The sequence below is a fragment of the Emericellopsis cladophorae genome (genome assembly GCF_022114955.1).
Source record: "Emericellopsis cladophorae strain MUM 19.33 chromosome Unknown NODE_57_length_131511_cov_119_075376, whole genome shotgun sequence".
Taxonomy (NCBI): Eukaryota; Fungi; Ascomycota; class Sordariomycetes; order Hypocreales; family Bionectriaceae; genus Emericellopsis; species Emericellopsis cladophorae.
The window spans coordinates 97724-121485 of record NW_026250982.1 but is presented as its reverse complement, the minus strand read 5'-3'; the positions used below and the strand labels follow the sequence as shown (position 1 = coordinate 121485).

Sequence of the window (23762 nt, the reverse complement as noted above, 5' to 3'; positions counted from 1 at the left end):
TAGAAAACCAGATCTTACCCCAGGACCCGCGTCCACATACCAATGTGCGCCAAAAACTCCAACATAAAGTCTATCATCCACCATCAATCCTGTCAGAAATAGAAGCTTTGACCCGATTTCGCAATGTGGAACTCGCAGCCCAGTTGCATCTCCTTCTCGTGTGCTAGAAGCTCTTCGAGTATCGTCTCACCGACGTCAGGCTCGTCTATCATCTTCTCCTTCACGTGAATGATGATGACCTTGAGCCCTACCAACAGCCTCTTCGACTCAGGGGCGGAACAAGGCGGACACATGATGCCATCTTGCGCTGCAAGTGGATGCACCAGCTCAGGCTGCTCAGTGTGTTCCAATCTCCGTCTCCTGCTGCTGCTCCGCTGCTCACTGCTGCCTCCCAACTCACTCGAAGACTTTGGCGAAGTCGACTCGCCGCCTGAAGCATGTCTGGGCACAAGGCGAGACACGGGCCCTTCGTGGCCCATACGTTTGCGCTTCTTGCTAGGCTCTTGCTGGATGTGTTGCGTTCTCCTCGCCGCCGCTACCTCGGCAGCCAGCACTCGGAGCTCCTCCATCACGAAGACGGGCTTGAGATGGCCAAACAGGCGGTCATTGCTTCGGCTGTCATCGTAGCTGCACTCAATAAAGATCGCCGCCAGGCTGCCCGACACGATCCTGGGTGCAGCCTCCTGCCATATGTGCAGATTCCTCGGCGACAGAGAGATGCTGTCCGGCTCGACATCGCCAAATATCAGGACCTCTCGCCGTCGCGCCTCGTCTTGGATGAAGTATGCGCTGGAGTCATACACGCAGTACTGCTCAGATTCGACACCAGGGGAGCCACCACCAAAGCTTGAGTGGCTGAGCAGGCTTTGTCGTCTCTGTGTCGCATGCGAGCCGCGCGTTTCTCTCCGTGGTGTTGCAAATGTCGCGGTTTCGTGACCCGAGGCACTCGACACCGAACCACGGTGACTATGCTTCTCCATGCAATGCCCGTGGCTCACGCCCCATATCTTGACGAGCAGACCGTCGCAGATTTCAGAGTACCCCTTGCCTTCGCCATCCCCTAACGCAGGCGATCCCCCCTCCACCAGTCGCAAGTACGTGACCAGCCCAGCCCCGTTGCTTTCGTCGCTAAGGTTCGGCCAGATGACATTGTTGAAGATGTGAGTTTTGAAAGCATTGATGGTGCTTGGCAGTCCAGCGAGCTTCTTGGGTCGTGCGCCTGGGGGCCCAGCCGTGTTCACAACAAAGCCGGCAATGTGGTCGAGATGGGGATGGGTGATGAGATAGGCCTCGACGAGTGAGCTGGTGATGTACCCCGCATTGGCTTCGGGCGTTTTGTACGGCAGCGAGAGACCGGCAAAGGGGCCTTTTGTAACGGTGTACGGTGATGATGGCAGAGGCGAAGGCAGGGTTTCCCTGAGGATGCGAACAATGACGGAAAGGTGCACGCCTGCGTCGACGCCAATGACCGAGCCCTTGCGCCAGTCTTGCGACACGGAGCGAACTAGGAAGGATGTCGTATTTGACTCGATAGGTCCACCACCGGAACCCTGGTCGCTGTTAGTCCGTGCTGTGAAGAGTTGGATGATCCTCGAGCAAGTAAAGGGGCACTGTACCCTTGACCGCAATTAGTCATAGTGTATAGTCCCGATACAAGCGCTTTCCATGTCCGAAACAAGGTAGCCAGCACGTGGTGCGATGAGCTTGGTCGAGGTTATCACGATGCGTGAACTGTCATATTGTGCCTCGAACAGAACAGGAAGCCCACCTTGCCTTGGAGGCCGGCGAAAGGGATGGAACTAAAACACGATGAACCAAACTCACCAGAACGATGACCTGGAGGGCAGCTTCTTTTGCATTCCCATCTGTTGGCATCTTGATGCGCGTTGTCGTGTACGGCGTACGGAGAGGGAAGTTGCCAAGCCCACGTGTTGATGCTCGTCAATATGCGCCTAGCCGCGTCGAGTCCTCAAGTTAACTGTTCTCTGCGCCAAAGAGAGCAAAGAACGGAAAGTTCAAACTGGAAAGATTGAAATTGGGGACTCGGGAGCGATTGAATTAATCAAAACAGTGAGGCAGCAACTTGAGGCCTTGAACGGATGATGCGCCTGCCTGCCGGCTGGACGAGGGAAAGAGTGACCACCTCTCGGCCGTCTGGTCAGGTCTTTGGCAGGTGCAGCCCGCTGCTGTGACGGTACAGGTGCCACGTGACTTTCTGTCGGCGTAGGCGCTGATGCAAGCAAGCAGAGAATTGTTTGACTCGGGTGACCTTGCCAGCGAATGGAATGGAGGAAGCTGTGTGTTTAACTAGAGTAGCGAGGCTTGTAGTTGCGCGCGATTCACTGTTACTAGCGGGAACGCTCGAGATGACCCAAGAACACCAAGTGCTCATGCTTCAATATTGAGATGGCGGGCATAGGCGCCTACTTATGCAAACATTGAATAACAGGTGCTCGATCGCTAGTTGGCGCTGGTTCACATGAAAATAATTGTAACTTGTCTTTGTCCACAACCTTTCTTTGAGAACTAAGCAGGGATCTATGTTGCTTATGCGCGCGCAGACGTGACGGATCCGAGCTCCACCCTCCTTTTCGGCGTCGCCGTCGAGTCCTGCAGGGTTTGCGGAACCTACGCCCAACTAATACTACGTACTAACACTGGTAGGGCGACAGGATCACACGACGACGAACATAACGTGACTCGGGAGTTCTCTTATGCTCCAGAATTGCAGATCACAAAGTAGTGCCAAGGGGACCCGACATGTGCCGACAAATAACGAGTATCATATTCCAATTCTTTACCGTGAATCTAACTGTAACCTGCACACAGCTTCAGGAAACACATATAGTACAAAGCAGGCAGTTTCGGGCCCTTGTACACGAGCACTCGCTCGTAAGGGCCTTACCCACTAGACAACATTAGGCAGCCGAACCCAGATTATCCATAGGTTGCAGCTGCCAGGTCCGTTTCGACTGCTTGTTCAAAGCTGAAAGTGTCGGCAGCATGCGCCGCGCTGCCATCGTCTAGGCCTGGAAGCGGCGGACACCAGTCAGCAGGTGGCTCATACGGATGAGGAAGCGGCTCATATCTGTCAGGAGGCAGGACCACTTGGCCTTGATCCCAAAGACCGCCACAGCCATCACGCAGCGAAAGATGGATGTTGGCATCTGTCGTGTTGGCGTCCGTCTTGGGGCAGGCCTCTAGCCCGAGGAGCTTTGTGGAGTCACCCGCCATATTGGCGACATCAGCTGTATAGTCAGTAGAACCAAAATTGAACTCGTCCGTCGTGTTGGCGTCCGTCTCGCCTAGGCCGAAGAACTCTGTGAGGTCATCCGGCATACTGGCGGCACCCGCTTTATAGTCCACATTCACAATATTGAACTCCTCCGTGTGATAGTTGATCAGCCCCCGGGGATCCGCGAGCCACGTTTGTGGGAAGGTCTGCAAGGCATCATCGCCGGTCCTTGGGTATGGGGTCTGGGCGTTGCGCGAGGGAGACAACTCCTTCTCGCAGTACACGATCAAACTCCCCTTGTGCGTCTCAATGGTCCGGGCGGGCGCGCCCTTGTCTTGCTTCTTGAGGTTGCGGACCTCCCTGAGCTCCGAGCGCGCCGTGATTTGGTTCTCCAGATGGTATTGCACAAGCTGGTAAGCCAAGGTCTGCTCGTGATGACGAGGGAGGTAGGTTGGCCCGTCAGCGGCATGCGTCTTGCGCCATGGCTCGATGGCCTCCTGCACAATCATCTTGTAGTCACGGGTGATTGAGAATGGCTGTCGCCCCTCCTTTTCAAGCACGCGAGCATCAGGCTTGAGGACTTGGGCTTCTAACAAGGGAAGCGGGTCAAAGCACTGCTCAAAGCACCACAGGTGCATGTGCGCAGCCACCCTAAAGGGATCTAGCTCACCGCTCGTCGTCTCCTCGGGATACTCGTCAAATGTGATCTGATGCCATCCCTGGCGAATCTTCTGGTTTCTGCTGGGGCACTCGCGCCACAGACATTGCACATCGCCCAGGGTGCGTTGCTTACATTGGGCAGGGAAATTCTGCAGCCACAGGGTGATATCCTTGCGCGGATTCTGCTCAATGTAGCCCTTGATCTGTTTGGCGCTCAGATATATCCCTGGCATGATTCGTCCTTCCTTGTTGTACTCGATCTTGCAGGTCTCGCTGTTTTCCTGGGTAATCGTCCACGGAGGCGGGGGCCCGTGGTACTTTGCATAGACACGAGCGGGGTCTGCTGCCGACAGGCGCTTCTTCTTGGCGTTGCGGCTATAATCAATACACTTCTGCTGCGCTTTATCGTCCTCGTCGTCGCCCGAGGCGGATTGGCTGATGCCTCGCTTGCGGCTCTTCCTGGAGGGGCCGGCCTGCTCCTCGACACGCGCTTTTGTTGCGGTCGCTTGTCCCGAAAGGCTTGAGATCCAGGCAATGTCACCCTTGCGAGGTGACCACTGCAAGTTGTCGTCTATGCGGACGTAGTACATCTGGCACTCGTCGTCATACACAGCCGGGATAGCGGTCGCCTTGGAACTGCCGCCGGCATATGTTCTTGGGTTGTTCTTGTAGACCGGGAAAGCCTTGGTGGTCGCTGCTCCCAGTCTGTAATCGTTTTCGAGCCCCGGTTGGGGTAAATTCACTGTCATATCTGCCGGATTGCTTTCTGTTAGACCACGCCCGTTCGTTTTCCGTGCTGCCCGGGGCGGCTGAGGGAAGGTGATGGGCTTCGTCGCATCCGCGGGCAGAGGAGCGATCCACAGGTTCGGTTCGAAATTATGGGCAGGCAAATAGCCATTTGGGTAACAATATGAGCCTTCGGCACAATCCGGGGGACCGAAAACACTGCTGATATCGGCTGAGTTGCTGAAGCCGTCGATGGTCGTGCTGTAGTTGCTAGTATACATATCCTGGGGGCTCACGGTGCCGTTCCACGATGCCTCACCAACCCCTTGCGTGTCTGTGCCGAAAAACGGTTCACTCATTTTCTTACGCTGTGTTTGCACTGCTGGGTGGGCAAGTTGTTGCGATGAGTTGTCTGATATATGAGCCGCTCTGAGACTTCATACCGAGAACATTTTGTTCGCAAGGCCTTGATATATGTATTCGTCTGCGGCAGAACGCCCACGTACAAGAGCTTCGTATTCGAACTCGCAAGGAACAAAGGAGACAAACAAGTCGCATTGGGCCTTGGAAGGTGCGAGTGACAAGAGTTCGACGATATGGCCCTTGTCCCCGGGGCCTTGGTGCTGTCGAACAATTTCAGAGCATTTTCACAAGAGAAAGGCATGACAGAGACAATAGGTGTCGGGGCTGCGCTCTGAAGGTAAGATGGGCGGAGACTGCACCCACGCCTTCGGGGTACTTCGACGGTCGGTCGCGGTCATTGTTCATGTCCTTGTGTGCTTCTGAGGCATGTCGGTAAGGGTCTCGCTCAGTACGAAACAAGCTCGGGGTCTTATCTCAACTCGAAGCAATGAGAAGGAGTGGGGTGAAGAAAGGTCAAGAGACAAAGAGAATGTAGTTCCGTTTTCTCGTTTGATTGGAGTGCGAGAGTCGGTCGAGTCTTGTGAGAGCGCTGGACGAAGGCAGGCTTTGTGTTCTTTGGCGAACAGCAGAGCGAACGAACCACTCGAGCGTGCAGACATGCTGAAGGGTTGGATGTGGACTGCTGTCCGCTGGCGAGTTTCTTCCCAGTGTGATCGCCATTGCGATGGCCATTTCACTAACAGCACACAGCAAGCGTCATCATATGAAATGACTGGAAGCCTGCGCGGAAGCGCGGTTGGGAGTTGAGGACAGCAGATCCCTGTATCCAGTCCAGGCAGGCCGAAGAAATACGTCACACTGGGAGAAAAGACCCCACTGTTCGTCCCTGCGCCACTAGAAAATTCGCCTGTTGGTGAATGTCTCTGTCATGGCGAGTTATGAGTGGGGCAGAGGTTCAGAGTCCGGGGAATCGATCAATATGAGATTAAAATTGTTCCATAGCTTGCTTGAACCTGCCTAGGAAGCATATAAAAATCACCTACAGACTGAGGCTTCTGGATGTGAGCACGCAGTCAGCCCAAGTCGACAGCTCCTCGTGTCGGTACTTGATTGCCAGGCCCGCCCGTCCGCCCCCCGACGTCGGTGGATCCAGTTCCCGACGTCCTCCAGTCCCCCCATCAAACACCCGTCCATCCATCACCATCCACCCGCTGTTCCTTGTGCTGCCGCTCGCGTCAGCACGTGCTTTGCTGTTTTGACCACCCCAAAGGCTGCGCCTCGCAATTGCACTCGAGGACTTTGTAAGCCATGGCGGAAATGGATCCAGAGCTGCAAGCCAGGCTCAATGAGCTTCAGCGAGACCTCGAGGTACGTCTGGCCCCTATTCACCCATCCCACCTCTGTCTCTGCCCTCGGCACTGCAATGGCTAATCAGTCTCGCTCCAGGAAGGAGACATCACAGAAAAGGGGTCAGCAAACGAAACCCGAAGCGGAAGCCTTGAATTCAAATACTGACTGGCTTCAAGTTTTCAGAAACGACGAGCGCAACTCCTGTCGCAATACAACTTCGCCCCGCATCAGCAACAGCCCGAACCACCGCAACCACACCGAGGTGGCCTGCGACTTCACGACCCCGATGCCTCCGCATATCAGCCATCCGACGGTCACAGAGCGGCGGCCCGGGCTTCCATGGGCGCTAGTCAGCTTGATTCCGAGCAGGGCTCCCCAGTATACCGACCCGAATCCTCCTACGGCGAAAGTCCTGCATTTCATGCGTCGCGATCAGCGACTCCAGCCCTCCTGCGCCCAGGAGCAGGCCCGATCAACGACAGACCTGGGATCTCGCAACGCGACTCCCTATTCCTGACGGCTGGCGCGGGCGCCACCGATGCGCACTCAAGAAGCGGAACCATGGTCTCGGGCGACTATGCTTTCAACCCGGAACAGCATGGCGCATACCACGATTACCCGGCACAAGACTATCAAGCAGCACAACAATACGATGGGCGAACCGGCACATTGCTCGACTCGCAGGGATTCTTTTCCGACTTTGCAGGCCAGCAGCATTATGATCAGAATCAGTCGACCGACCACGGCGAGTATGGCGGCCAGCAGCGGTACTCCTTGAACGACCCATTCTCGCCTACGGCCGCCATGGCGCCTCCAATGCTTACAGCCAACGATCTGCCCGGGCCAGAGGCTCTTGAATACCAGCTCCCACTCGAACCTCGCGAGGTACCGTTTGCGATCCACGACCCTCATGATCCCAACACGCCCATGTCAAAGTTCGACAACATGGCGGCCATCCTCCGCCACAGGGCCAGAACAACTCCCAAGGTTCCGGCATACTGGGTTCTGGACAGCAAAGGAAAAGAAACTGCATCCGTCACTTGGGATAAGCTCGCCTCGCGAGCGGAAAAGGTTGCGCAGGTCATCAGAGACAAGAGCTCGCTGTACCGAGGTGATCGCGTCGCTCTTGTGTACCGGGACAGCGAGATTATTGATTTCGCCATTGCACTCATGGGCTGTTTCATTGCTGGCGTCGTAGCGGTACCCATAAACGACCTGCAAGACTACCAGCGACTCAACTACATTCTCACATCGACGCAAGCGCACTTGGCTCTCACCACGGATAACAACCTCAAGGCCTTTCAGCGCGATATCACGACTCAGAAACTAACGTGGCCCAAAGGTGTCGAATGGTGGAAAACGAATGAATTTGGCAGCTATCACCCCAAACGAAAGGATGAGGTACCTCCCTTGACGGCCCCAGACCTGGCGTACATTGAGTTTTCCAGAGCTCCTACTGGCGATTTGCGTGGCGTCGTGCTTAGCCACAGGACAATCATGCATCAAATGGCCTGCCTCAGCGCCATGGTGTCGACAATCCCTCGAAACGGCCAAGGGGATACCTTCAACCCATCGTTACGAGATAAGAATGGGAAGCTGATAGGCGGCGGAGGCGGGAGTGAGCGTATGCTTTCGTACCTAGATCCACGCCAGGGAATCGGCATGATCCTTGGAGTCCTCCTGAACATCTACGGTGGCCATACTCATGTCTGGTTCGACAACAAGGCGGTAGACTCGCCTGGTCTCTACGCATATCTGATCACAAAGTACCGAGCGACAGTACTGGTTGCCGACTATCCGGGTCTGAAGCGTGCAGTCTACAATTATCTGCAAGATCCCATGACGACGAGAAACTTCAAAAAAGGGGTGGAGCCGAATTTCCAAGCTATAAAACTGTGTCTGATTGACACATTGACTGTGGATAGCGAGTTTCATGAAGTGCTGGCCGACCGGTGGCTGCGCCCGCTCAGGAACGCCAGAGCCAGGGATGCCGTGGCGCCGATGCTCTGCTTGCCTGAACACGGTGGTATGATTATTAGCATGCGAGACTGGCTAGGTGGCGAGCATCGCATGGGAGTGCCATTGAACCTCGAGCTGGGGTCTGAGGAGGACTCTGGCGTGGAGGAAGGCGACGACGAGAAGCGAGAAGATACTGCCGCGCCGTCTACCGGGTTTGGCAGTCTTCTGGTCGGAAACACAACTAAGAAGACTGAGCAAAGATCGAACACAGAGGTCAATGAGGTGCTGCTTGATCGCGAGGCTCTTAAGACCAACGAGGTTGTCGTCCTGGCCGTGGGTGAAGAGGCAAGGAAGAAGGCCGAGAACGATCCCGGTGCCGTACGTATAGGCGCTTTCGGCTACCCGATTCCAGACGCGACCCTGGCAGTCGTGGATCCCGAGACTGGCCTCCTGGCCTCCGCGCACTCTGTGGGTGAAATCTGGGTGGACTCACCATCCCTCTCCGGTGGTTTCTGGGCACAGCCTAAGAACACTGAAGCCATTTTCCATGCGAGACCCTACAAGTTTGAGCCTGGGGAGCCGACACCAACGCCCGTCGAGCCAGAGTTCCTGCGGACCGGTCTTCTCGGCACCGTGATTCAAGGCAAGATCTTCATCCTTGGCCTGTATGAAGACCGCATCCGACAAAAGGTTGAATGGACCGAGCACGGGCACGAGGTTGCCGAGTACAGGCATTTCTTTGTGCAGCACATTGTAGTCAGTATCGTGAAGAAGGTCTCCAAGATCTTTGATTGCTCCGCATTCGACGTCTTTGTCAATGATGAGCATCTTCCCGTGGTCGTGGTCGAGACGTCGGCGGCCTCAACGGCGCCAGCCACGTCAGGAGGACCTCCCAGGCAGATCGACACGGCTATGCTAGACTCCATTGCCGAGCGCTGCATGGAAGTGCTCATGCAAGAGCACCACCTTCGACTGTACTGCGTGCTCATCACGGCGCCCAACTCGCTCCCCCGGGTCATCAAGAACGGACGTCGGGAGATTGGCAACATGCTGTGCCGTCGTGAGTTCGACCTAGGCAACCTGCCCTGCGTGCACACAAAGTTCGGCGTCGAACACGCTGTGCTTAACTTGCCAGTGGGTGTTGACCCTATTGGAGGCATCTGGTCGCAACTGGCCTCCGATTCTCGTGCCGCCATTTTGCACCCCGCCGAGAAGCAATACTCGGGCATCGACCGTCGTGAGGTTGTGATTGACGACCGCACGTCGACGCCCCTCAACAACTTCTCCTGCATTACCGACCTAATCCAGTGGCGAGTGGCTCGCCAGCCCGAGGAACTATCCTACTGCACGATCGATGGCCGAGGTCGCGAGGGTAAAGGGCTGAATTGGAAAAAATTTGACATTAGAGTGGCCTCGGTGGCCATGCATCTCAAGAACAAGGTCAAGGTCCGACCAGGGGACCATTTAGTCCTCATGTACACCCATTCGGAAGATTTCGTGTTTGCTGTACATGCCTGCATCAACCTTGGAGCAGTCATCATTCCTATGGCGCCGCTGGATCAGAATAGATTAAACGAGGACGTCCCGGCGTACCTGCACATCATCTCGGATTACAAGATCAAGGCTGTTCTTGTCAACCAGGACGTCGACCATCTTCTTAAAAGCAAGCCAGTCGCCAACCACATCAAGCAGTCAGCACAAGTGCTCAAGATCAACATTCCGCCCACGTACAACACCACCAAGCCGCCAAAGCAGAGCAGCGGTCTCCGTGACCTGGGGTTCACTATCGATCCAGCATGGATTCGTCCAGGATACCCCGTCATTGTCTGGACATATTGGACACCGGACCAACGCCGCATTGCTGTGCAACTTGGCCATGACACGATCATGGGAATGTGCAAGGTCCAGAAGGAAACTTGCCAGATGACGAGCTCCCGCCCCGTCCTTGGATGTGTCCGGAGCACTACTGGACTGGGCTTTATACATTCATGCCTCATGGGTATCTACATTGGCACGCCCACCTACCTCCTGTCACCTGTCGAGTTTGCGCAGAATCCAATGTCGCTCTTTGTCACATTGTCGCGCTATAAGATCAAGGACACGTATGCGACGCCACAGATGCTGGACCATGCCATGGCCACAATGCAGGCCAAGGGCTTCACCCTGCACGAGCTCAAGAACTTGATGATCACCGCCGACGGTCGCCCACGTGTCGATGTGTTCCAAAAGGTCCGCCTACACTTTGCGGCCGCTGGGCTGGATAGGACCGCTATCAATACCATCTACTCTCACGTCCTGAATCCGATGGTGGCGTCTCGATCGTACATGTGTATCGAGCCCATTGAGCTTTGGCTGGATATGAAGGCGCTTCGCCGGGGACTGATCATGCCCGTCGACCCTGAAACGGACCCAAATGCTCTTCTCATACAGGACTCGGGCATGGTCCCTGTTTCCACGCAGATTGCGATTGTGAACCCAGAGAGCAGGGAGCATTGTCACGAGGGCGAGTATGGAGAGATCTGGGTGGATTCTGAGGCCTGCGTCAAGTCCTTCTATGGGTCGAAGGACGCGTTCGACGCAGAGCGATTCGACGGTCGGACGGTGGATGGCAATCCCAACGCGCAATATATCCGCACAGGTGACCTTGGTTTCCTCCACAACATCAGTCGACCCATTGGTCCTGGCGGTGCGCTCGTCGACATGCAGGTTCTCTTTGTCATTGGGAGCATTGGCGAAACCTTTGAGATCAATGGTCTCAGCCACTTCCCCTTGGACATTGAGTATTCTGTAGAGCGTTGCCACCGTCAAATCGTCCCGGGTGGATGGTAAGTCTACGGTGAACTGGCTGGGGCGGGGATCTCGCTAACAAAGCAACAGTGCTGTATTCCAGGCCGGCGGACTCGTCGTTGTCTTGGTGGAAGTGTCGAGGCGGTCCTATCTGGCTTCGCTGGTGCCCGTCATTGTCAACGCCATCCTCAGCGAACACCAGATTATCGTGGATATCGTTGCCTTTGTCAGCAAGGGAGAGTTTTACCGATCGCGTCTCGGGGAGAAGCAGCGTGGCAAGCTTCTGGGCAACTGGGTGTCGCGCAAGATGCGGACGTTGGCTCAGTTTGCGATCCGTGACGTGGACCCCTCTGCCATGGGCGAGGATGGAGCGGATGCAACGCAGCGACACTCGACCATGAGTGTCCGCAGCTCTGGAGGCGCTGCCGGTGCGTCAAGCCTACGCCAAGTGGAGCAAGCTCCGCGGATCATGGAGCAGGAGGAGTTTGAGCAGCAGATGGGCAGGATTGCCGACATGTCCCAGGCGCCACACCCCATGGGCATGCTACCAGACGACGCCGACAAGACACCAACGAGTCTGCAGCCGTCTCGGGATTACGAGGGCTTCTTTGCCGGTGGCGGCTGGCAAGGGCAGCCACCACCGCAACAACGGGCACAAGGCGGTCGTGAAGAGAATCACACAGAATCCCGGCGCTACGATGAGCACGGGCCGCCACCAACGGTCGGACCGAAGCCCCAATCGAGATCTGGGGAAGGCCACGTAGCACCACAGATCCGATTGCCTGGTGTAGACGGGCGTGAAGGCATGGACTTCTGGGGAGGGGACGATGCCGCTTCCCGACACTCGTGGGAGCAGGACGCGATCATGCACATGAACCTCATGGGTGATAGCAATAACTTACGGCATGATTGATGGGAGACAATTTGAGTGGCGGAGAAGATGGTCCGGCCCAGTTTTACAAAACCACACACAATGAATGATACCGGTTGGATCCAATCTAGTGTACTTGCACGGAAACTGTGTAGAAGCGAAAGGGAGAGGGTTGGGACATCATGAGCATTATCACGAGCGGCCTCTATTGAAAATTACTGTACATATATCGGTTCATTGAATTTATACTGTACTTCCTACTCATCGTTGCGGCGAATTACGCGACGTTTTGTTGTGCAGTGCGCCATCCCCTTTCCACTCTGACTAGGCTGACTGAAGGGGCCAGGGGGACAGTCGCAACATAGCCTGTCGGACAGTTACCTAGGCGCCCTATTATAGTGAGCCACTTAGCAAGGGTCAAGATGATTCGCTGAATTTTTTCTCCGTAGCTAAACGCCGAATGCAGGCTAGCTAGACATACCGAGTCGGTCGGATCAAGTCAAAGTCAACCAACCTATCACATCCGATGACCACGAGATGACTTGGGCCCCCTTCCACGTACCAGCCCGTGTGGCGAACATTTATCTTGGAAAGAGCTGGGACCGAAGACTGGGGATTGATCTAATAATCACTTCATTGGTCGAGATTCGGGCGTCGTGCGCTCTTCACGCTTGTATCTATCGAGATGCGTACTAGGTACCATTCTGCGAACGCTAGTCCCTTCAGCCCAAAGATTATATGTGGCTCTCAACGTGAAACTGATCAACCAGCCGGCCTCTGGTTATCTCTACACATCATACTTGTCAGGCAGGCGATGGTACCAAGCAAGGCTTGCTTGTCTGTTCCTTGGATATCAGACTGTCTTTCTCCACCTTCCGCAGATTGCGGTGGCACCTTCCTTCCCTTGGGAGCCTTCTTCACCATGGAGGAACAAAAGGTGTATTACCTTGGCTTGTCTATACCCCGTTACCCCGTTACCCCGTCATTATCATCACATCTTCCTTCTCTTCCACCGCCCGACCACGTCCAGCAAATTCGAGCATCACGCTTCGCGCCACACATTCGGCTCTATGCTTGTTCATCTACGATTGCTGCGCTCCCTCCACGTCAAGACAAATCAACAAGCCGGAATGCGGAGAGTGTCATGCCGAGCGACCACGTCACCTCGCTGCGTCTTCCGCCGATCCAACCCGGTTGTGCAAAGCTGTGCGCAGGGCCGCTTCCAACTTCCGCGCAACTTCGAAACGGCTGGACAATTCGGTGAGCTGTTGCACCGCCTTGTTGCCTAGGGACAAGGGGTCGACCGCGTCTCCAAGCCACAGCCAGGGGTCGCTCTGCGATGCTAGAGTTGTCGTCGACATGTCTACACCTTGGTCTCTAGCCTGACCCTCGGCAATATCGATCTCTATCAGGCCAGCCGCGTGCAGAAAGAGCGGCACAAAGCAGGGCAGATCAAAGTCATCGAACTTGGCACCCCTGCACGCCTTCGCCATGGCAAAGACCGCCTCGGCTGACTCTTGGCAGATCTGTCGCGGAGACACGGGCATCGTGACGCATTGCAGATCGCAAAACGGCCGGAACAGTTCCAGTACACAGAAGTGATAATACATACTGCATCTGGGTTAGTGGTGCGTCTGCGGATAGCAGGCAAGGTGCTCACTGATCGAAAGGCCCTGAGCCGCCGGCTGGGCCTTTGCTGGCCTGCAGCTTGGATGCGTACCAGGATAGGCATGCGGAGTATGTATCCAGAAGCAACTCAGGAAGCACATCATCGACGTATATCTGGGCTCGCGCCGAAAAGCAATACACCCAGGTCGTGAGCTGGCTCAATGCCGGTCCTGTGCGCAACGACGCGGACGAGAATTCAAAAGGCTGAGGTTCTGTCCAGCTGAGCACTGCATCGAAGTCAATCTCACGTTTGCCAGAAGACAAAGCTGCGACCGAAACAGGGCCACTCACGCTGCTCAACTTGGGCATTTACATGAAACCCAACCGGGTTGATCATGTCCGTGCCGGTGGACGCTTGACGCTTGACAGCGTAACTGGTCGCGTCTTTTACACGAGCAATCCCGAGTCGAATCATCCTGAGTGCGGGATCAGTATATGCAGCGACGTCTGAAAGATTTGACATACCGCGCGAGCGAGATGAGGGCGTAGAGGACGTCCCTCCGGACGGCACACAGGACGGCATCGTCATTTTTGGCTTCTGGCCCTATCGCAACATGGGCGGCGTGAAGATGGCGGACTGCTTGATCGCTGTAATAACGGGAGGAATCTAGATTGCCTCGTTCCAACTCGTGCAGCGCCAGCAGCGCTAGGGCTTGCGCATCTGGAAGAGAACAATCCGACAAGGTGTCCATGTTGAAAAAGCGACACGCCTCGGTGAAGAAGCGGTCTCTCAACGCTTCGTCTTTGTTGTCACTCAAAGTCAATTCACTACGGTTGCGACAGACTAGGCAGCACATCGCACAGACCAAAGCCGGGGAACAGTACGTTTGCCCCTGTTCACAAAAGTTGTGCATGAAGGGATATACTGCCTTGCAAAGAACCTATCGATCAAGTCGCGAACCTGGAGTGCCGGCATCGGCATTCGACCAATGTTTGGGATGTTACTTTCGCGTTCCTCCGCTTTCGCGTATCCTGCGGCTTCTGCTTTTGGCTGCTCAGGTTGTCGGCCACTTATGGGAGACTGGGAGCTGTTGGAAGACCCAATCAACATCGACTGCACAGAGTATGGTGACCCGAGGGTACTGCTATAATCTCCCTGGCTCTGCGATGCCTCAATGCTGGGATTGCTGGTGGGCGTGCTGTTAATCCCAGATTGTACCTGAGGCCACAGATGTTCCTGGCATTGTGCATCAGAAGACACCCCTACGACGCAAGGGGACGCATCTATAATGGGGAATGCTTGGGTAGTCACTCCTTTGTTGTTTATACTGTCCTTCGTGTGCGTGGCGTCGGTAAATAAGCTGTTTTGATGCTTATCGAGACGGAACCTCTCTTCGAGTTGGGCGGCGACCTCCTCCACTGGAACGTGTTGCTGGAGGCTTCTGAGGGCAAAGTCTCGATCCGAACCCTGTGCGACGGCTTGGAACACCGTATCGGCGGCATGCACCCGCTCTTGGAGAGCTCTTCGTTCGCTTCGCAATTTCTCTTTGGACTCCGCAGGTCTTTCGTCGTATGCGCAATCTCGCTGGCTTTCTTCGCAGCGTTGACATGGCTCCTTGCCATTGCACTGGGTGTGTTAGTGCGAAAGCAAGCAATGGTGTGAGCGCAATTGTTTGCGAAGCCAGCATTCTCGATGCTGGAAAGCCTCCAACTGGGCATGTGGGCGATGTTTGCCCGTGTCATAGGAAAGAACTCACCCGAGCTCGCCTTTGTCGACAAAAGCGACAGGAACTGTACGACTTGTTCTTACCCATGGCTCTCTAGAGAAATCCAAGCAGAAGAAAACGGAGACTTGGCTGTCGATTCTTGAATTTCGGTGCAACACGGCAAGCCTAATTGAACCAAATGCAGTGCCGCTGCGTTATGGAAGCTGTGTCAACAGAGATGACGAAAGTGCGCGTATCTCCGACTACTTGGCACACATTAGAGGATGGGAATCGTACATTCACCTGTGACAGGTCTCCAATTCTGTCATGTCCGATCCCAGACGCTGAGGCTTTCCTACGACGAGCAAATCACGATGGCGGGCCTGATTCGACGCATCGAGTAGCTCGCGCTGAAGATCAATACGGTGTAATTATGCGGCACGGCTGAGCTCGACAGACCAACATCCCGATGTTGGTGTGAGGAGTGGAGAGAAGAGTGAAGATCGATCACGGTGAAGGGGGGTCGGCAAGCTTCAAGGGGCTCAGGAAACGTCAAAAGCAGTACACAAGGTACCGAGGTTTGACTCTTTACGTCAGCTAAGCAGTTTAGAGGCCTCTTGCTCATTCTTTCTGACTACGCTCTGCCTTGGGCCAAGGCTATCTCGGTGAACCAAGCATGCAAGTTATGAACTTTGTACGCACGCAATCAATCACTGGATCGCAGATCCAGTGCGTCTGCATGCAAGTGATTCAACTCCAGGCCCATCGACGGCATTATGACCAGTGTTAAAAGATAAGCAATGTACTGATACAGACCTGCGGTCACCTACCTACCTCACTACTTGAGTGGTGGGCCGTGGCCCGTGGCCTGACTGAGTACCCCCACCACTCCCGAGTGGGGATTCCTTCCGCGCAGTCCACCTGGATGCTGCGCAACCGCAACGCCCGTGACGACACAGTGATGATATCGACGATTGACATCGACTACCAATCCACGCAAACACGGGTTGGGACAGCGGGAGCAGTCACCACACTTTGATCTATTACTAGCTTGCCTGTACCGCAAGCCATGCAAGCAGAAGGTTTGCCGAGTCCGCATTCCGCTCATTCTGCATATGCACCGCCAAGGCGCTTTCGCCGCCGGGACGAAGTCACGAAACTGCGTAGAGTGCCCGACAAACACCATGAAACGGCCCTTCAGCTGGCCGGCGATCGAGGCTCCGTCGACCTATCCGGGGCTAGAGTGCCCAGAGCATGCGGGCATTGTAAAACTTAGCACTGATCCCCCCTTGCCACGCGAAGCTGAAACACATCATTGCCGCTGTCCCACCACGTACCATATAGTTCCGTCTCTCCTCCGTGGTCGCGGCCGCCTTGGCCTTTACCGGCGCCGTCAGCGCGGCCTTCGGCGACGGCAACGCCCAAGGTATCGTGACCGGCTCCGGGACCTTCAAGACCAACGTTAACGGCGCCTAGGTCTACCGCGGCACTGGCTACGCCGCCCTCCGCTTCGCTCACGAGAACGGCCGGCTTGATAATAGCGAGTATACTACCACCAACGTTAGGGTCACCCGCCTTATCTCCCGCGGCGGTGGTATCTTCTGCGTGTCCATATCCGGTGCCGCCGAGATCGGTTATATAGACCTCGCTAACAGCGATAATAACGCCGTGCATGATGCGCTCGCCTTCTCGTTCGTTTGAGTTGCTACTTTACATGACAAAGACATGACGATCAAGTTTCTTGACAAACTTGATCAATGGCATTGAGTCGTCAGACTTTAGCCAGAGAGCACACCTTGCAGCCGCCAATAAACATATTAGCACTGCATCTCTCTCTGTAATGCTCAGTCCTTCCGTGGGCAGGCCTTGTCGGATCGCCCGCTTGGGCAGTACTTCCTTTTCCAAAGTGCTCGCTTCGTCTAGCTTCAGCATTGGCAGGCCATCGTGAAAGGTGATATGCGCTTCTTGGCTATCCCACGTAAGAGCCAGCCTCTGTCGTTCCTTGATGATGCGAAAGTTACGACAAGTCCCTCTCTTTCCCGTCGAATTTTCTCGTCTCTCAAGTCTTTTTCTTTCCCGCTGGTTTCTCATGTTCTCTTCACGGACTGTCATGGAGCGGTTCGCAGTGTACGACGGTCGTGCAGGACCAGGTTCGCCTGCAATCGAATCTTCTTCTGGATCTGACTCCGGAATATCTTCTAGAGAAGATGGGCGACTTATATCTATAGAATCTTCCAGAGTCCCCATGAGCGTCAGGTCCTGTGCTGGCTGCGGCGGCGCAGGAACCAGCTCCGCCTCACGGACCGGCTCTCCCTGAGAGTGAGGCGACGATTGAGGTTGAGGAGCCACTATGGCAGGCGTCGCCTCCGGTGTTGAGGCCGCAGGATCAAGAAGGGTACGTATACTTTCTGTAAGACTACCGTTCAGCATGAACAGCACCCCGAGAGGAACCTTGGCCCAACGCAGATTTTCCGAGATGAGCGAGTCTATGTGTTTTTCGAAACGGACATACTCCTTTACTTTGATCGGGTGGTATCCTGACTCGGGGTCCCAGTCAAATATGGCCTGTAGACTACTCTGCTGGTCGTCATCAGGGACCAGTTTATCGAGAAAGGCGGAGACCTGCACAGAATAGACGTCGTCCAGGAGCAGCGATGCCGACGATTGCATAATCTTGGTCCAATACTTGCACTCCAACTTCCAGATCAGGTATCCCCATTCATGCCACTGGAGAGATAACCACGCCCACGCGACGTGTGATATGTCGTCCAGAAGAAGCTTGCCGCCATTGGGCACTGTGTACCATGCGCCATGATCAGTGACAGGGTGGGCAGAAGGAACCCAGCGCTTTGCAGTCCAATCGACCTCATTTAGTACCGTTGCGCTGTTGTAAACGTCTTGGGACACCCCCGAAGTTTCTTCCAGTACGAAATTGTACGTGTGTGACCCACGACGAGCCACTCCTTCGGAGGTTAGTAGTTCGTCGGGTGGTTTGCCGGCGCTGTTTCGTGAGGGGTCAACGAAAGAAAGGACCTCATAAGTCGAGCCAGAGCGATACGGAATAAATCCGTTCGCCAACCAGAAAAGAACCCCCAATGGCTCGACTTCAACGGCTTTCGATTCACCCGCGTAGTCTTCCCCCAGTAGCTCCGCTATCTCCTTGGCATGTCGACCGTAGTAAGCAAGAGCTGTCTGGTACGTCCACTTGCCTCTCTGATGCCCGAGAGAGCGGAAACGCCCGGTGAACCCAGTAATCTCGGGGAGACGAGAACTTGACAGCTCCCAAATACCATGGTGCCCCTGAAACAGCCGATAGCGAACGGGAACACCGGCAGCGGTTTGTTGAACGGCGAGGCGCCGGCTAGCGTCTGTCTTGTACGACTCGGGTACACTGATATCCGAAGCTGTATCGTCGTCCGAGTCGCCATAGTTTTCAGTATTCCCTCCGACCAAATGCGGTGCGCCATCCGGCTGGCGGGAGAAGATGCCCTCGGGACTGAGAGACTGGCGATGAGTCGAAAATGAACTATAACGACCGAGCAAACCAAATAGTAGAACCCAATGCTTGCTCACCACAACGGCGGACAGCGAATTGATCACTTCCACAGTGCCCCCTTGAGCGCGGACTAGAGGCATCAGTACCGGCTCGTCTCCATCACGGGGAGGGGGACGGTGAAAGTTGTACGCCTCCGCAGCGGCCGCCAGCATCGCCCATCCTGTGTTCCACTGTTTGTAATCGGGAAACTCGAAGAACAATCGGTCCTTGAAATCAACACCCTTGGCAAAGTTGGCCACAGTCGCCTTATTCGTGCCATAAGTTGGAGCAAGGTCCGGGACGCGGACGCGGCGGAAGAGGGTGGTGTGCGCACCAATACTGAAACCCTTAGTGACATAGCGTTGCGGCTGATCGCGTACGGCATTCAGAGCGCGGCTCTTGTCGCTGTGCGCGGCTTGAAGTGCCAGCCATGGGCCGATGATGCCGACAAGTGCAATGATAGCCAGGATAGCCGCAACCCAAGTTCCAGCCGTGCTCGCAATGTCAATTGCCGACGCGTCGGGCTCCGCCATGCCAATCCACGGTGTGGAAACAGGGGTATCAGTGGCTTAGTAGGTATGATGATCAACTGATCAGGAGAGAAGGGAGAAGATGAATTCTCTATCTGAAGAAGATGCTGATGCTATGAAAAGAGGAAGAACGCGAAAGCGCGAAGATGCTGCCTTTTGAGGGCAGCTGTGGGCCGAATGTGCAGCCTGACCAGTCAAAGCATTGACTGGATTGAGGCAGTCACTGGCCTGCCATACAACAGTAGGACTGTGCGCTATTGTCGATTCGCCATCAGCTGTGTGCAGGGGAGCTTGGTATAAAGTCATCTCTGAAACAACGTTCTGGCTTGGAAAGTTACCTACGTGCCCACATCTACCAAGTGATGCCTAGCAAGAGTATGATAATTGTTGGTAATAGGGTTACAACACTAAGGAAGCGGCTCACGATAAGGCCGAACCTGTCAATACAGTGCTGGATGGTTAGAACCAAGTTATACTGAGCGCGAGGAAAATATCATTGCGAGATTAGTGCTTGAGGCTGCAAAAGGAAGGTGTTGAATCCCTCCTTGACAAGGGCGTTGTTCGGCGGGGCCGCCGGTTGGGTCTGACAATAATTTATCAATTGACCCTAGTCACAAGAGGGCATCTTTTGTTGCACTTCTACCCCGCAGCTTTCGTGCCGTATCTACGTGACTACGCTCAGTGGTATTGCTATGGCGCTGGCACGGGCCGCGCCGCGGTGCGAGTCACCCGAAGTAGTGGGAGTAGTAGGTTAGTCCTTTTTATGTGACAGTATAGTGTAGTCTGCCGCCTCCGGAATGACAAAGAGGATTGTGGTCTCTCGGCATATGTTCTGTAATGGAAATGAGCCGGCTACAACATCAAGCATTGAGGCCTAGACTAGTCCGTTATCAGACAACACTAGGGTTACCCTGGCCCGGCTCGGTGAAGAGACCTCTCTAATGTATGTGAACCATGCAGAGTAGCAAGGTAGGTGTATTTTCTACGTCAAGATCATGATTGCGAAGATGATGATATGTGTTGCACAAGATCACGCTCATAGTCATTACATCAAGCAACCGTATTCCATTCGTGTTCAATATCGAGGTTCCCTCGTTGAGTTTCCAAACACAGGTTGGCCGCACTATGTTTGCGACAACCACTCAGCGGACTTTCGATAGCCGGAACCGCCCGTTAGTCTTTTGCCGTTCCAGAGAGTATCATGATGCGACTGGCCTTCAAAAGCACTCTTCGTTCTGCAGCTACATGAACTCCTGGACTTCGTCTTCCCAAATCCCCCCTTGACCCACCAGGATACTACAAGCGACGCCAGCAAACGCTTCTGCAGCGATTCAAACCTCGGGCGCTAGGCTCTGGTAAGCCTGAAAGAGCTGGAAGAATGCCCAAGGCACCATATCAGTTAGGAAACCTCAACGCGTGACGTTTAATGCCGCCTTCGTACCCCTAGTAGGGACCGCCGCCGTAATGACAATGTCTTCGAAGTTCCCTAGTTCATATAAAGCTCGCGCTTCTGAGTAGAGTCCCTTCTCCGACAACGCGGAAGGATCGTAACCCAGTCTGGCGTCTGAAAAGGCCTCCGCAGGTCGCCCAAGTGTTTCAAGCCTCATTTCGGAAATGACAATATCTTCAAGCTCGCCAATAGAGCGGACGGAAGGGGCGTATGTTGGAAGGAGCTGTGATATCGATACATTGCCTAGTGCCGACCCTTGCACACAAGAACTTATGTGTAATTTTACCATAAACCGAGACGCAAGCCGAATTAGTGGGAGGTGATCGCGTACCATTTCACCCTTTCGCCGCTGTGCTCGAGCTGCGCTCGGCTGCCATTGCTGCAGAGCCGGACCAAGCCAGTTCTCACCTGATACATCTTGGACGTCCATTGGGAGATCTGGCGACGGAACGAAAGTGAATACCTAGAAAGAAGTTCTTCAGAGTACAATGAGATGTCCATGAGCTTAGAAGGACAGTGCTCGCGGTTCGAGCCCATGTCAACTGACGAGGCTGCCACCATCACACCCAACTCCTCGGCTTCATGCAGCGAACGCTGCAGGGCCATCTAATGAGACGCGGCCACGTCACAGAAGTAAGAAACCGGCCTCCCGCAGGTTCTGACTCTATTGGGTGTGCTTCTCGAGGTGAGTATATCTTGGAAACATGCGCGTGCCGCGTCTGGTGCTTTCAAGACAAGAAGATGATTGTCAGTAACTTGAGTTCTGCCTCGGTAACTATTGGTATGGCTCTTTAGATATCTACGACAATGAGAATGTTCACATGTATAGGCTGGTCAGTTGAGCGCATGATATTTGAATATCCAGGATTCTATTGATGCAGCCACTCCGATGAAGGACAACAGGTCGATGATGCCCTAGGTCGCAGTAAGCGCTCACAGGGGATATCCTTTTGCAGGTAATCATGTAGCAAGAGCACATCGGCGAAGTTATACTTAGGATACTCAGCCGGCACAAAGCGTACGTTTATTGAAGTTTAACAAATAGAGGCTGCGTTTACTCAACACTATCATACTGTAGGCATTGATACATGACGAAAGCATAATGTCCTGGGAGTCCTTGATGAAATGACCAGGTCTCAGTGTATCTATACCGTGGATACAACCTACAGCCTAGGTAGAAGACTCTCGTCTTCGGCGAACTCTTCCTGGTCTTTACCGGTAGCTGCCGGGCGGGAAACTTGGTTTCCCAGAACATGTTTGCATGGCTGCAGCAATCGGGATCATCTCTTTCACTAAAGACAGCTGTGATATCCACTGGCCAGTGTCACGTAAGGCGGTGACGGGCCATGTTCTATTAAGCTTCTGTCAGGGAGGGACTATCGTTTGCTTCGAGAAAAGTACTCGATCTGAGAAGGGAAAAACAAGAGAGAGTAGGTCGGCCAATCCCATTCGTTATCACGATCATTCTTGAGCGGATCTTGTTTTTAAAAGGGAGGATGCTATACCAGGAACCGTGGACGTGGCCTCCAGGTCGGCCGTGGGCGTAGCAGAAACGGCTCGCCCGTCAAGTATTAGGGTAGGCATGCAAGATAAGGTAAACCAGGTCGCCGGCCAATCCACGTCACCTACGTACGGGATGGTATACTGTGACGGCTTAATTTTATCAATATCTATCCCCGGGTTAAGTCGCTCGATTTCGTTATAATCTCTGAGCTTCAGTGTATATAAGGTATCGATAAAGATTTCCCTTATCTTTACGTCCTAAAGGCCTACATCTGGTTTCCTCACGCAGGCTGCGGCCGCTAAGGCCACGAAAGGGGTAATAGGACGACCTTTATGTCTATCGAGTCTAGTCGCGGCGTTAGCTCTTTGCTCGTGCCTCTCTGTGGGGCAAGCTATATATAGTCCTCCGAGTACTTCTAGCTATCGCCTCCATTAGTCTGTTCTAGCCATGCTAAGGCAACGACGTTATAGTATATAGGCACGGAATTCGAGACCGCGGACCTCTGAGGTCAAGGTGCGAGTACTTTAAGACCCTTATCTCCTTTTTTTTTACCCTTAGTGAGGCATAGTGTTCTTGCCCCTCTCAAATACACCCAGGGGAACGCATGAATTTCAACACACTAAGCCTAGTGCCGAGCGGGGTAGGTTCTTAGATCATGATATCTTTTCGTACTATGACGCCCATACTTATAGCTCTATTGCCTCTGCGCATGGCTTAGGCGGATCCACGGCCACAGCAGGCGCTCGACGCATTCCCCATCCGCGTGGTTTCTGGACGGGGGAGAATGCGGCACGTTTCGGTCACCAGGCTCGATCTCGATTAAGTCCAAAGAGGCTGGGAGCTTGCAGTGGCGGCCGATTGCTTACAAAGTGGCCGTTGACTATGAAGAATGCTGAAACATCCGATCGTCGACTCACTAATGACATGTCCACTCATCGTCCGCATCAGCCTGCTTCCTTGTACCAAGACCGCGCGTCATACTCAAGGAGCGGCCACAAACGGATGGACACAGGGGGCACACCCCAGAGCATTGTACTTGATACTATTTAATTCTGGTCAGGCTTGCAACTTGTCATTGTCTGTCTAACCAGACTACATAGGGCCGGTCTATGAGCGACGACGATTCTCCACCTAAAAACCCACCCAATGAGCAGTTTCTTGCCTGGTCGGCTTCCAAGCCTTGCCGAATTTGATGCTGGCGTCCAATTGCTCACAAAGCGGAAAATATTGATATCCTAGCCTAAGTAGTCTGCGGAGCGGTTATCCGGCGATCTCTTCCAAACAGTGACAGGCTGACAGCTGTCAAAAGCCATGTCGATCACGAAACGGTGAGTAAGAGAGGCAGAGTTGAACTCCATGTATATTTCGCTTTCCCATAAATATATACAACTCTGCTACTGCGTCCATGTTCTGTATACCAGTACTGGTGAAGCAGGTACTGCTAGTTTGTCGTCGCAGTGGCAGTCGTTTCCCTTCCC

General features: G+C 54.3%; 6 protein-coding genes across 6 annotated transcripts; 2 read left to right on the top strand and 4 right to left on the bottom strand.

Moving 5' to 3' along the window:
- Window positions 1-92: 92 nt before the first annotated feature.
- J7T54_000544 (putative Cyclic-AMP phosphodiesterase) lies at window positions 93-1875 on the bottom strand (the record flags this gene model as incomplete). Its single annotated transcript, XM_051509274.1, has 2 exons — window positions 93-1610; window positions 1825-1875. The coding sequence occupies 2 exons, from the start codon at window positions 1873-1875 to the stop codon at window positions 93-95; spliced, it is 1569 nt and encodes a 522-aa protein (XP_051359744.1).
- Window positions 1876-2937: 1062 nt separating this feature from the next.
- On the bottom strand, window positions 2938-4644 carry J7T54_000543 (uncharacterized protein; the record flags this gene model as incomplete). The annotated part of the gene is made up of 1 exon (XM_051509273.1): window positions 2938-4644. The coding sequence occupies one exon, from the start codon at window positions 4642-4644 to the stop codon at window positions 2938-2940; it is 1707 nt and encodes a 568-aa protein (XP_051359743.1).
- A 1648-nt stretch (window positions 4645-6292) lies between these two features.
- J7T54_000542 (uncharacterized protein) lies at window positions 6293-11993 on the top strand (the record flags this gene model as incomplete). Its single annotated transcript, XM_051509271.1, has 4 exons — window positions 6293-6352; window positions 6431-6453; window positions 6511-11118; window positions 11171-11993. The coding sequence occupies 4 exons, from the start codon at window positions 6293-6295 to the stop codon at window positions 11991-11993; spliced, it is 5514 nt and encodes a 1837-aa protein (XP_051359742.1).
- A 1118-nt stretch (window positions 11994-13111) lies between these two features.
- J7T54_000541 (Fungal trans) lies at window positions 13112-14311 on the bottom strand (the record flags this gene model as incomplete). Its single annotated transcript, XM_051509270.1, has 4 exons — window positions 13112-13562; window positions 13612-13846; window positions 13911-14035; window positions 14085-14311. 4 exons carry the CDS (start codon window positions 14309-14311, stop codon window positions 13112-13114), a joined length of 1038 nt encoding a protein of 345 aa, XP_051359741.1.
- A 2069-nt stretch (window positions 14312-16380) lies between these two features.
- J7T54_000540 (uncharacterized protein) lies at window positions 16381-16966 on the top strand (the record flags this gene model as incomplete). Its single annotated transcript, XM_051509269.1, has 3 exons — window positions 16381-16530; window positions 16610-16696; window positions 16742-16966. 3 exons carry the CDS (start codon window positions 16381-16383, stop codon window positions 16964-16966), a joined length of 462 nt encoding a protein of 153 aa, XP_051359740.1.
- A 551-nt stretch (window positions 16967-17517) lies between these two features.
- J7T54_000539 (uncharacterized protein) lies at window positions 17518-19333 on the bottom strand (the record flags this gene model as incomplete). Its single annotated transcript, XM_051509268.1, has 4 exons — window positions 17518-17613; window positions 17786-18060; window positions 18391-18769; window positions 18839-19333. The coding sequence occupies 4 exons, from the start codon at window positions 19331-19333 to the stop codon at window positions 17518-17520; spliced, it is 1245 nt and encodes a 414-aa protein (XP_051359739.1).
- Between the last annotated feature and the right edge of the window lie 4429 nt (window positions 19334-23762).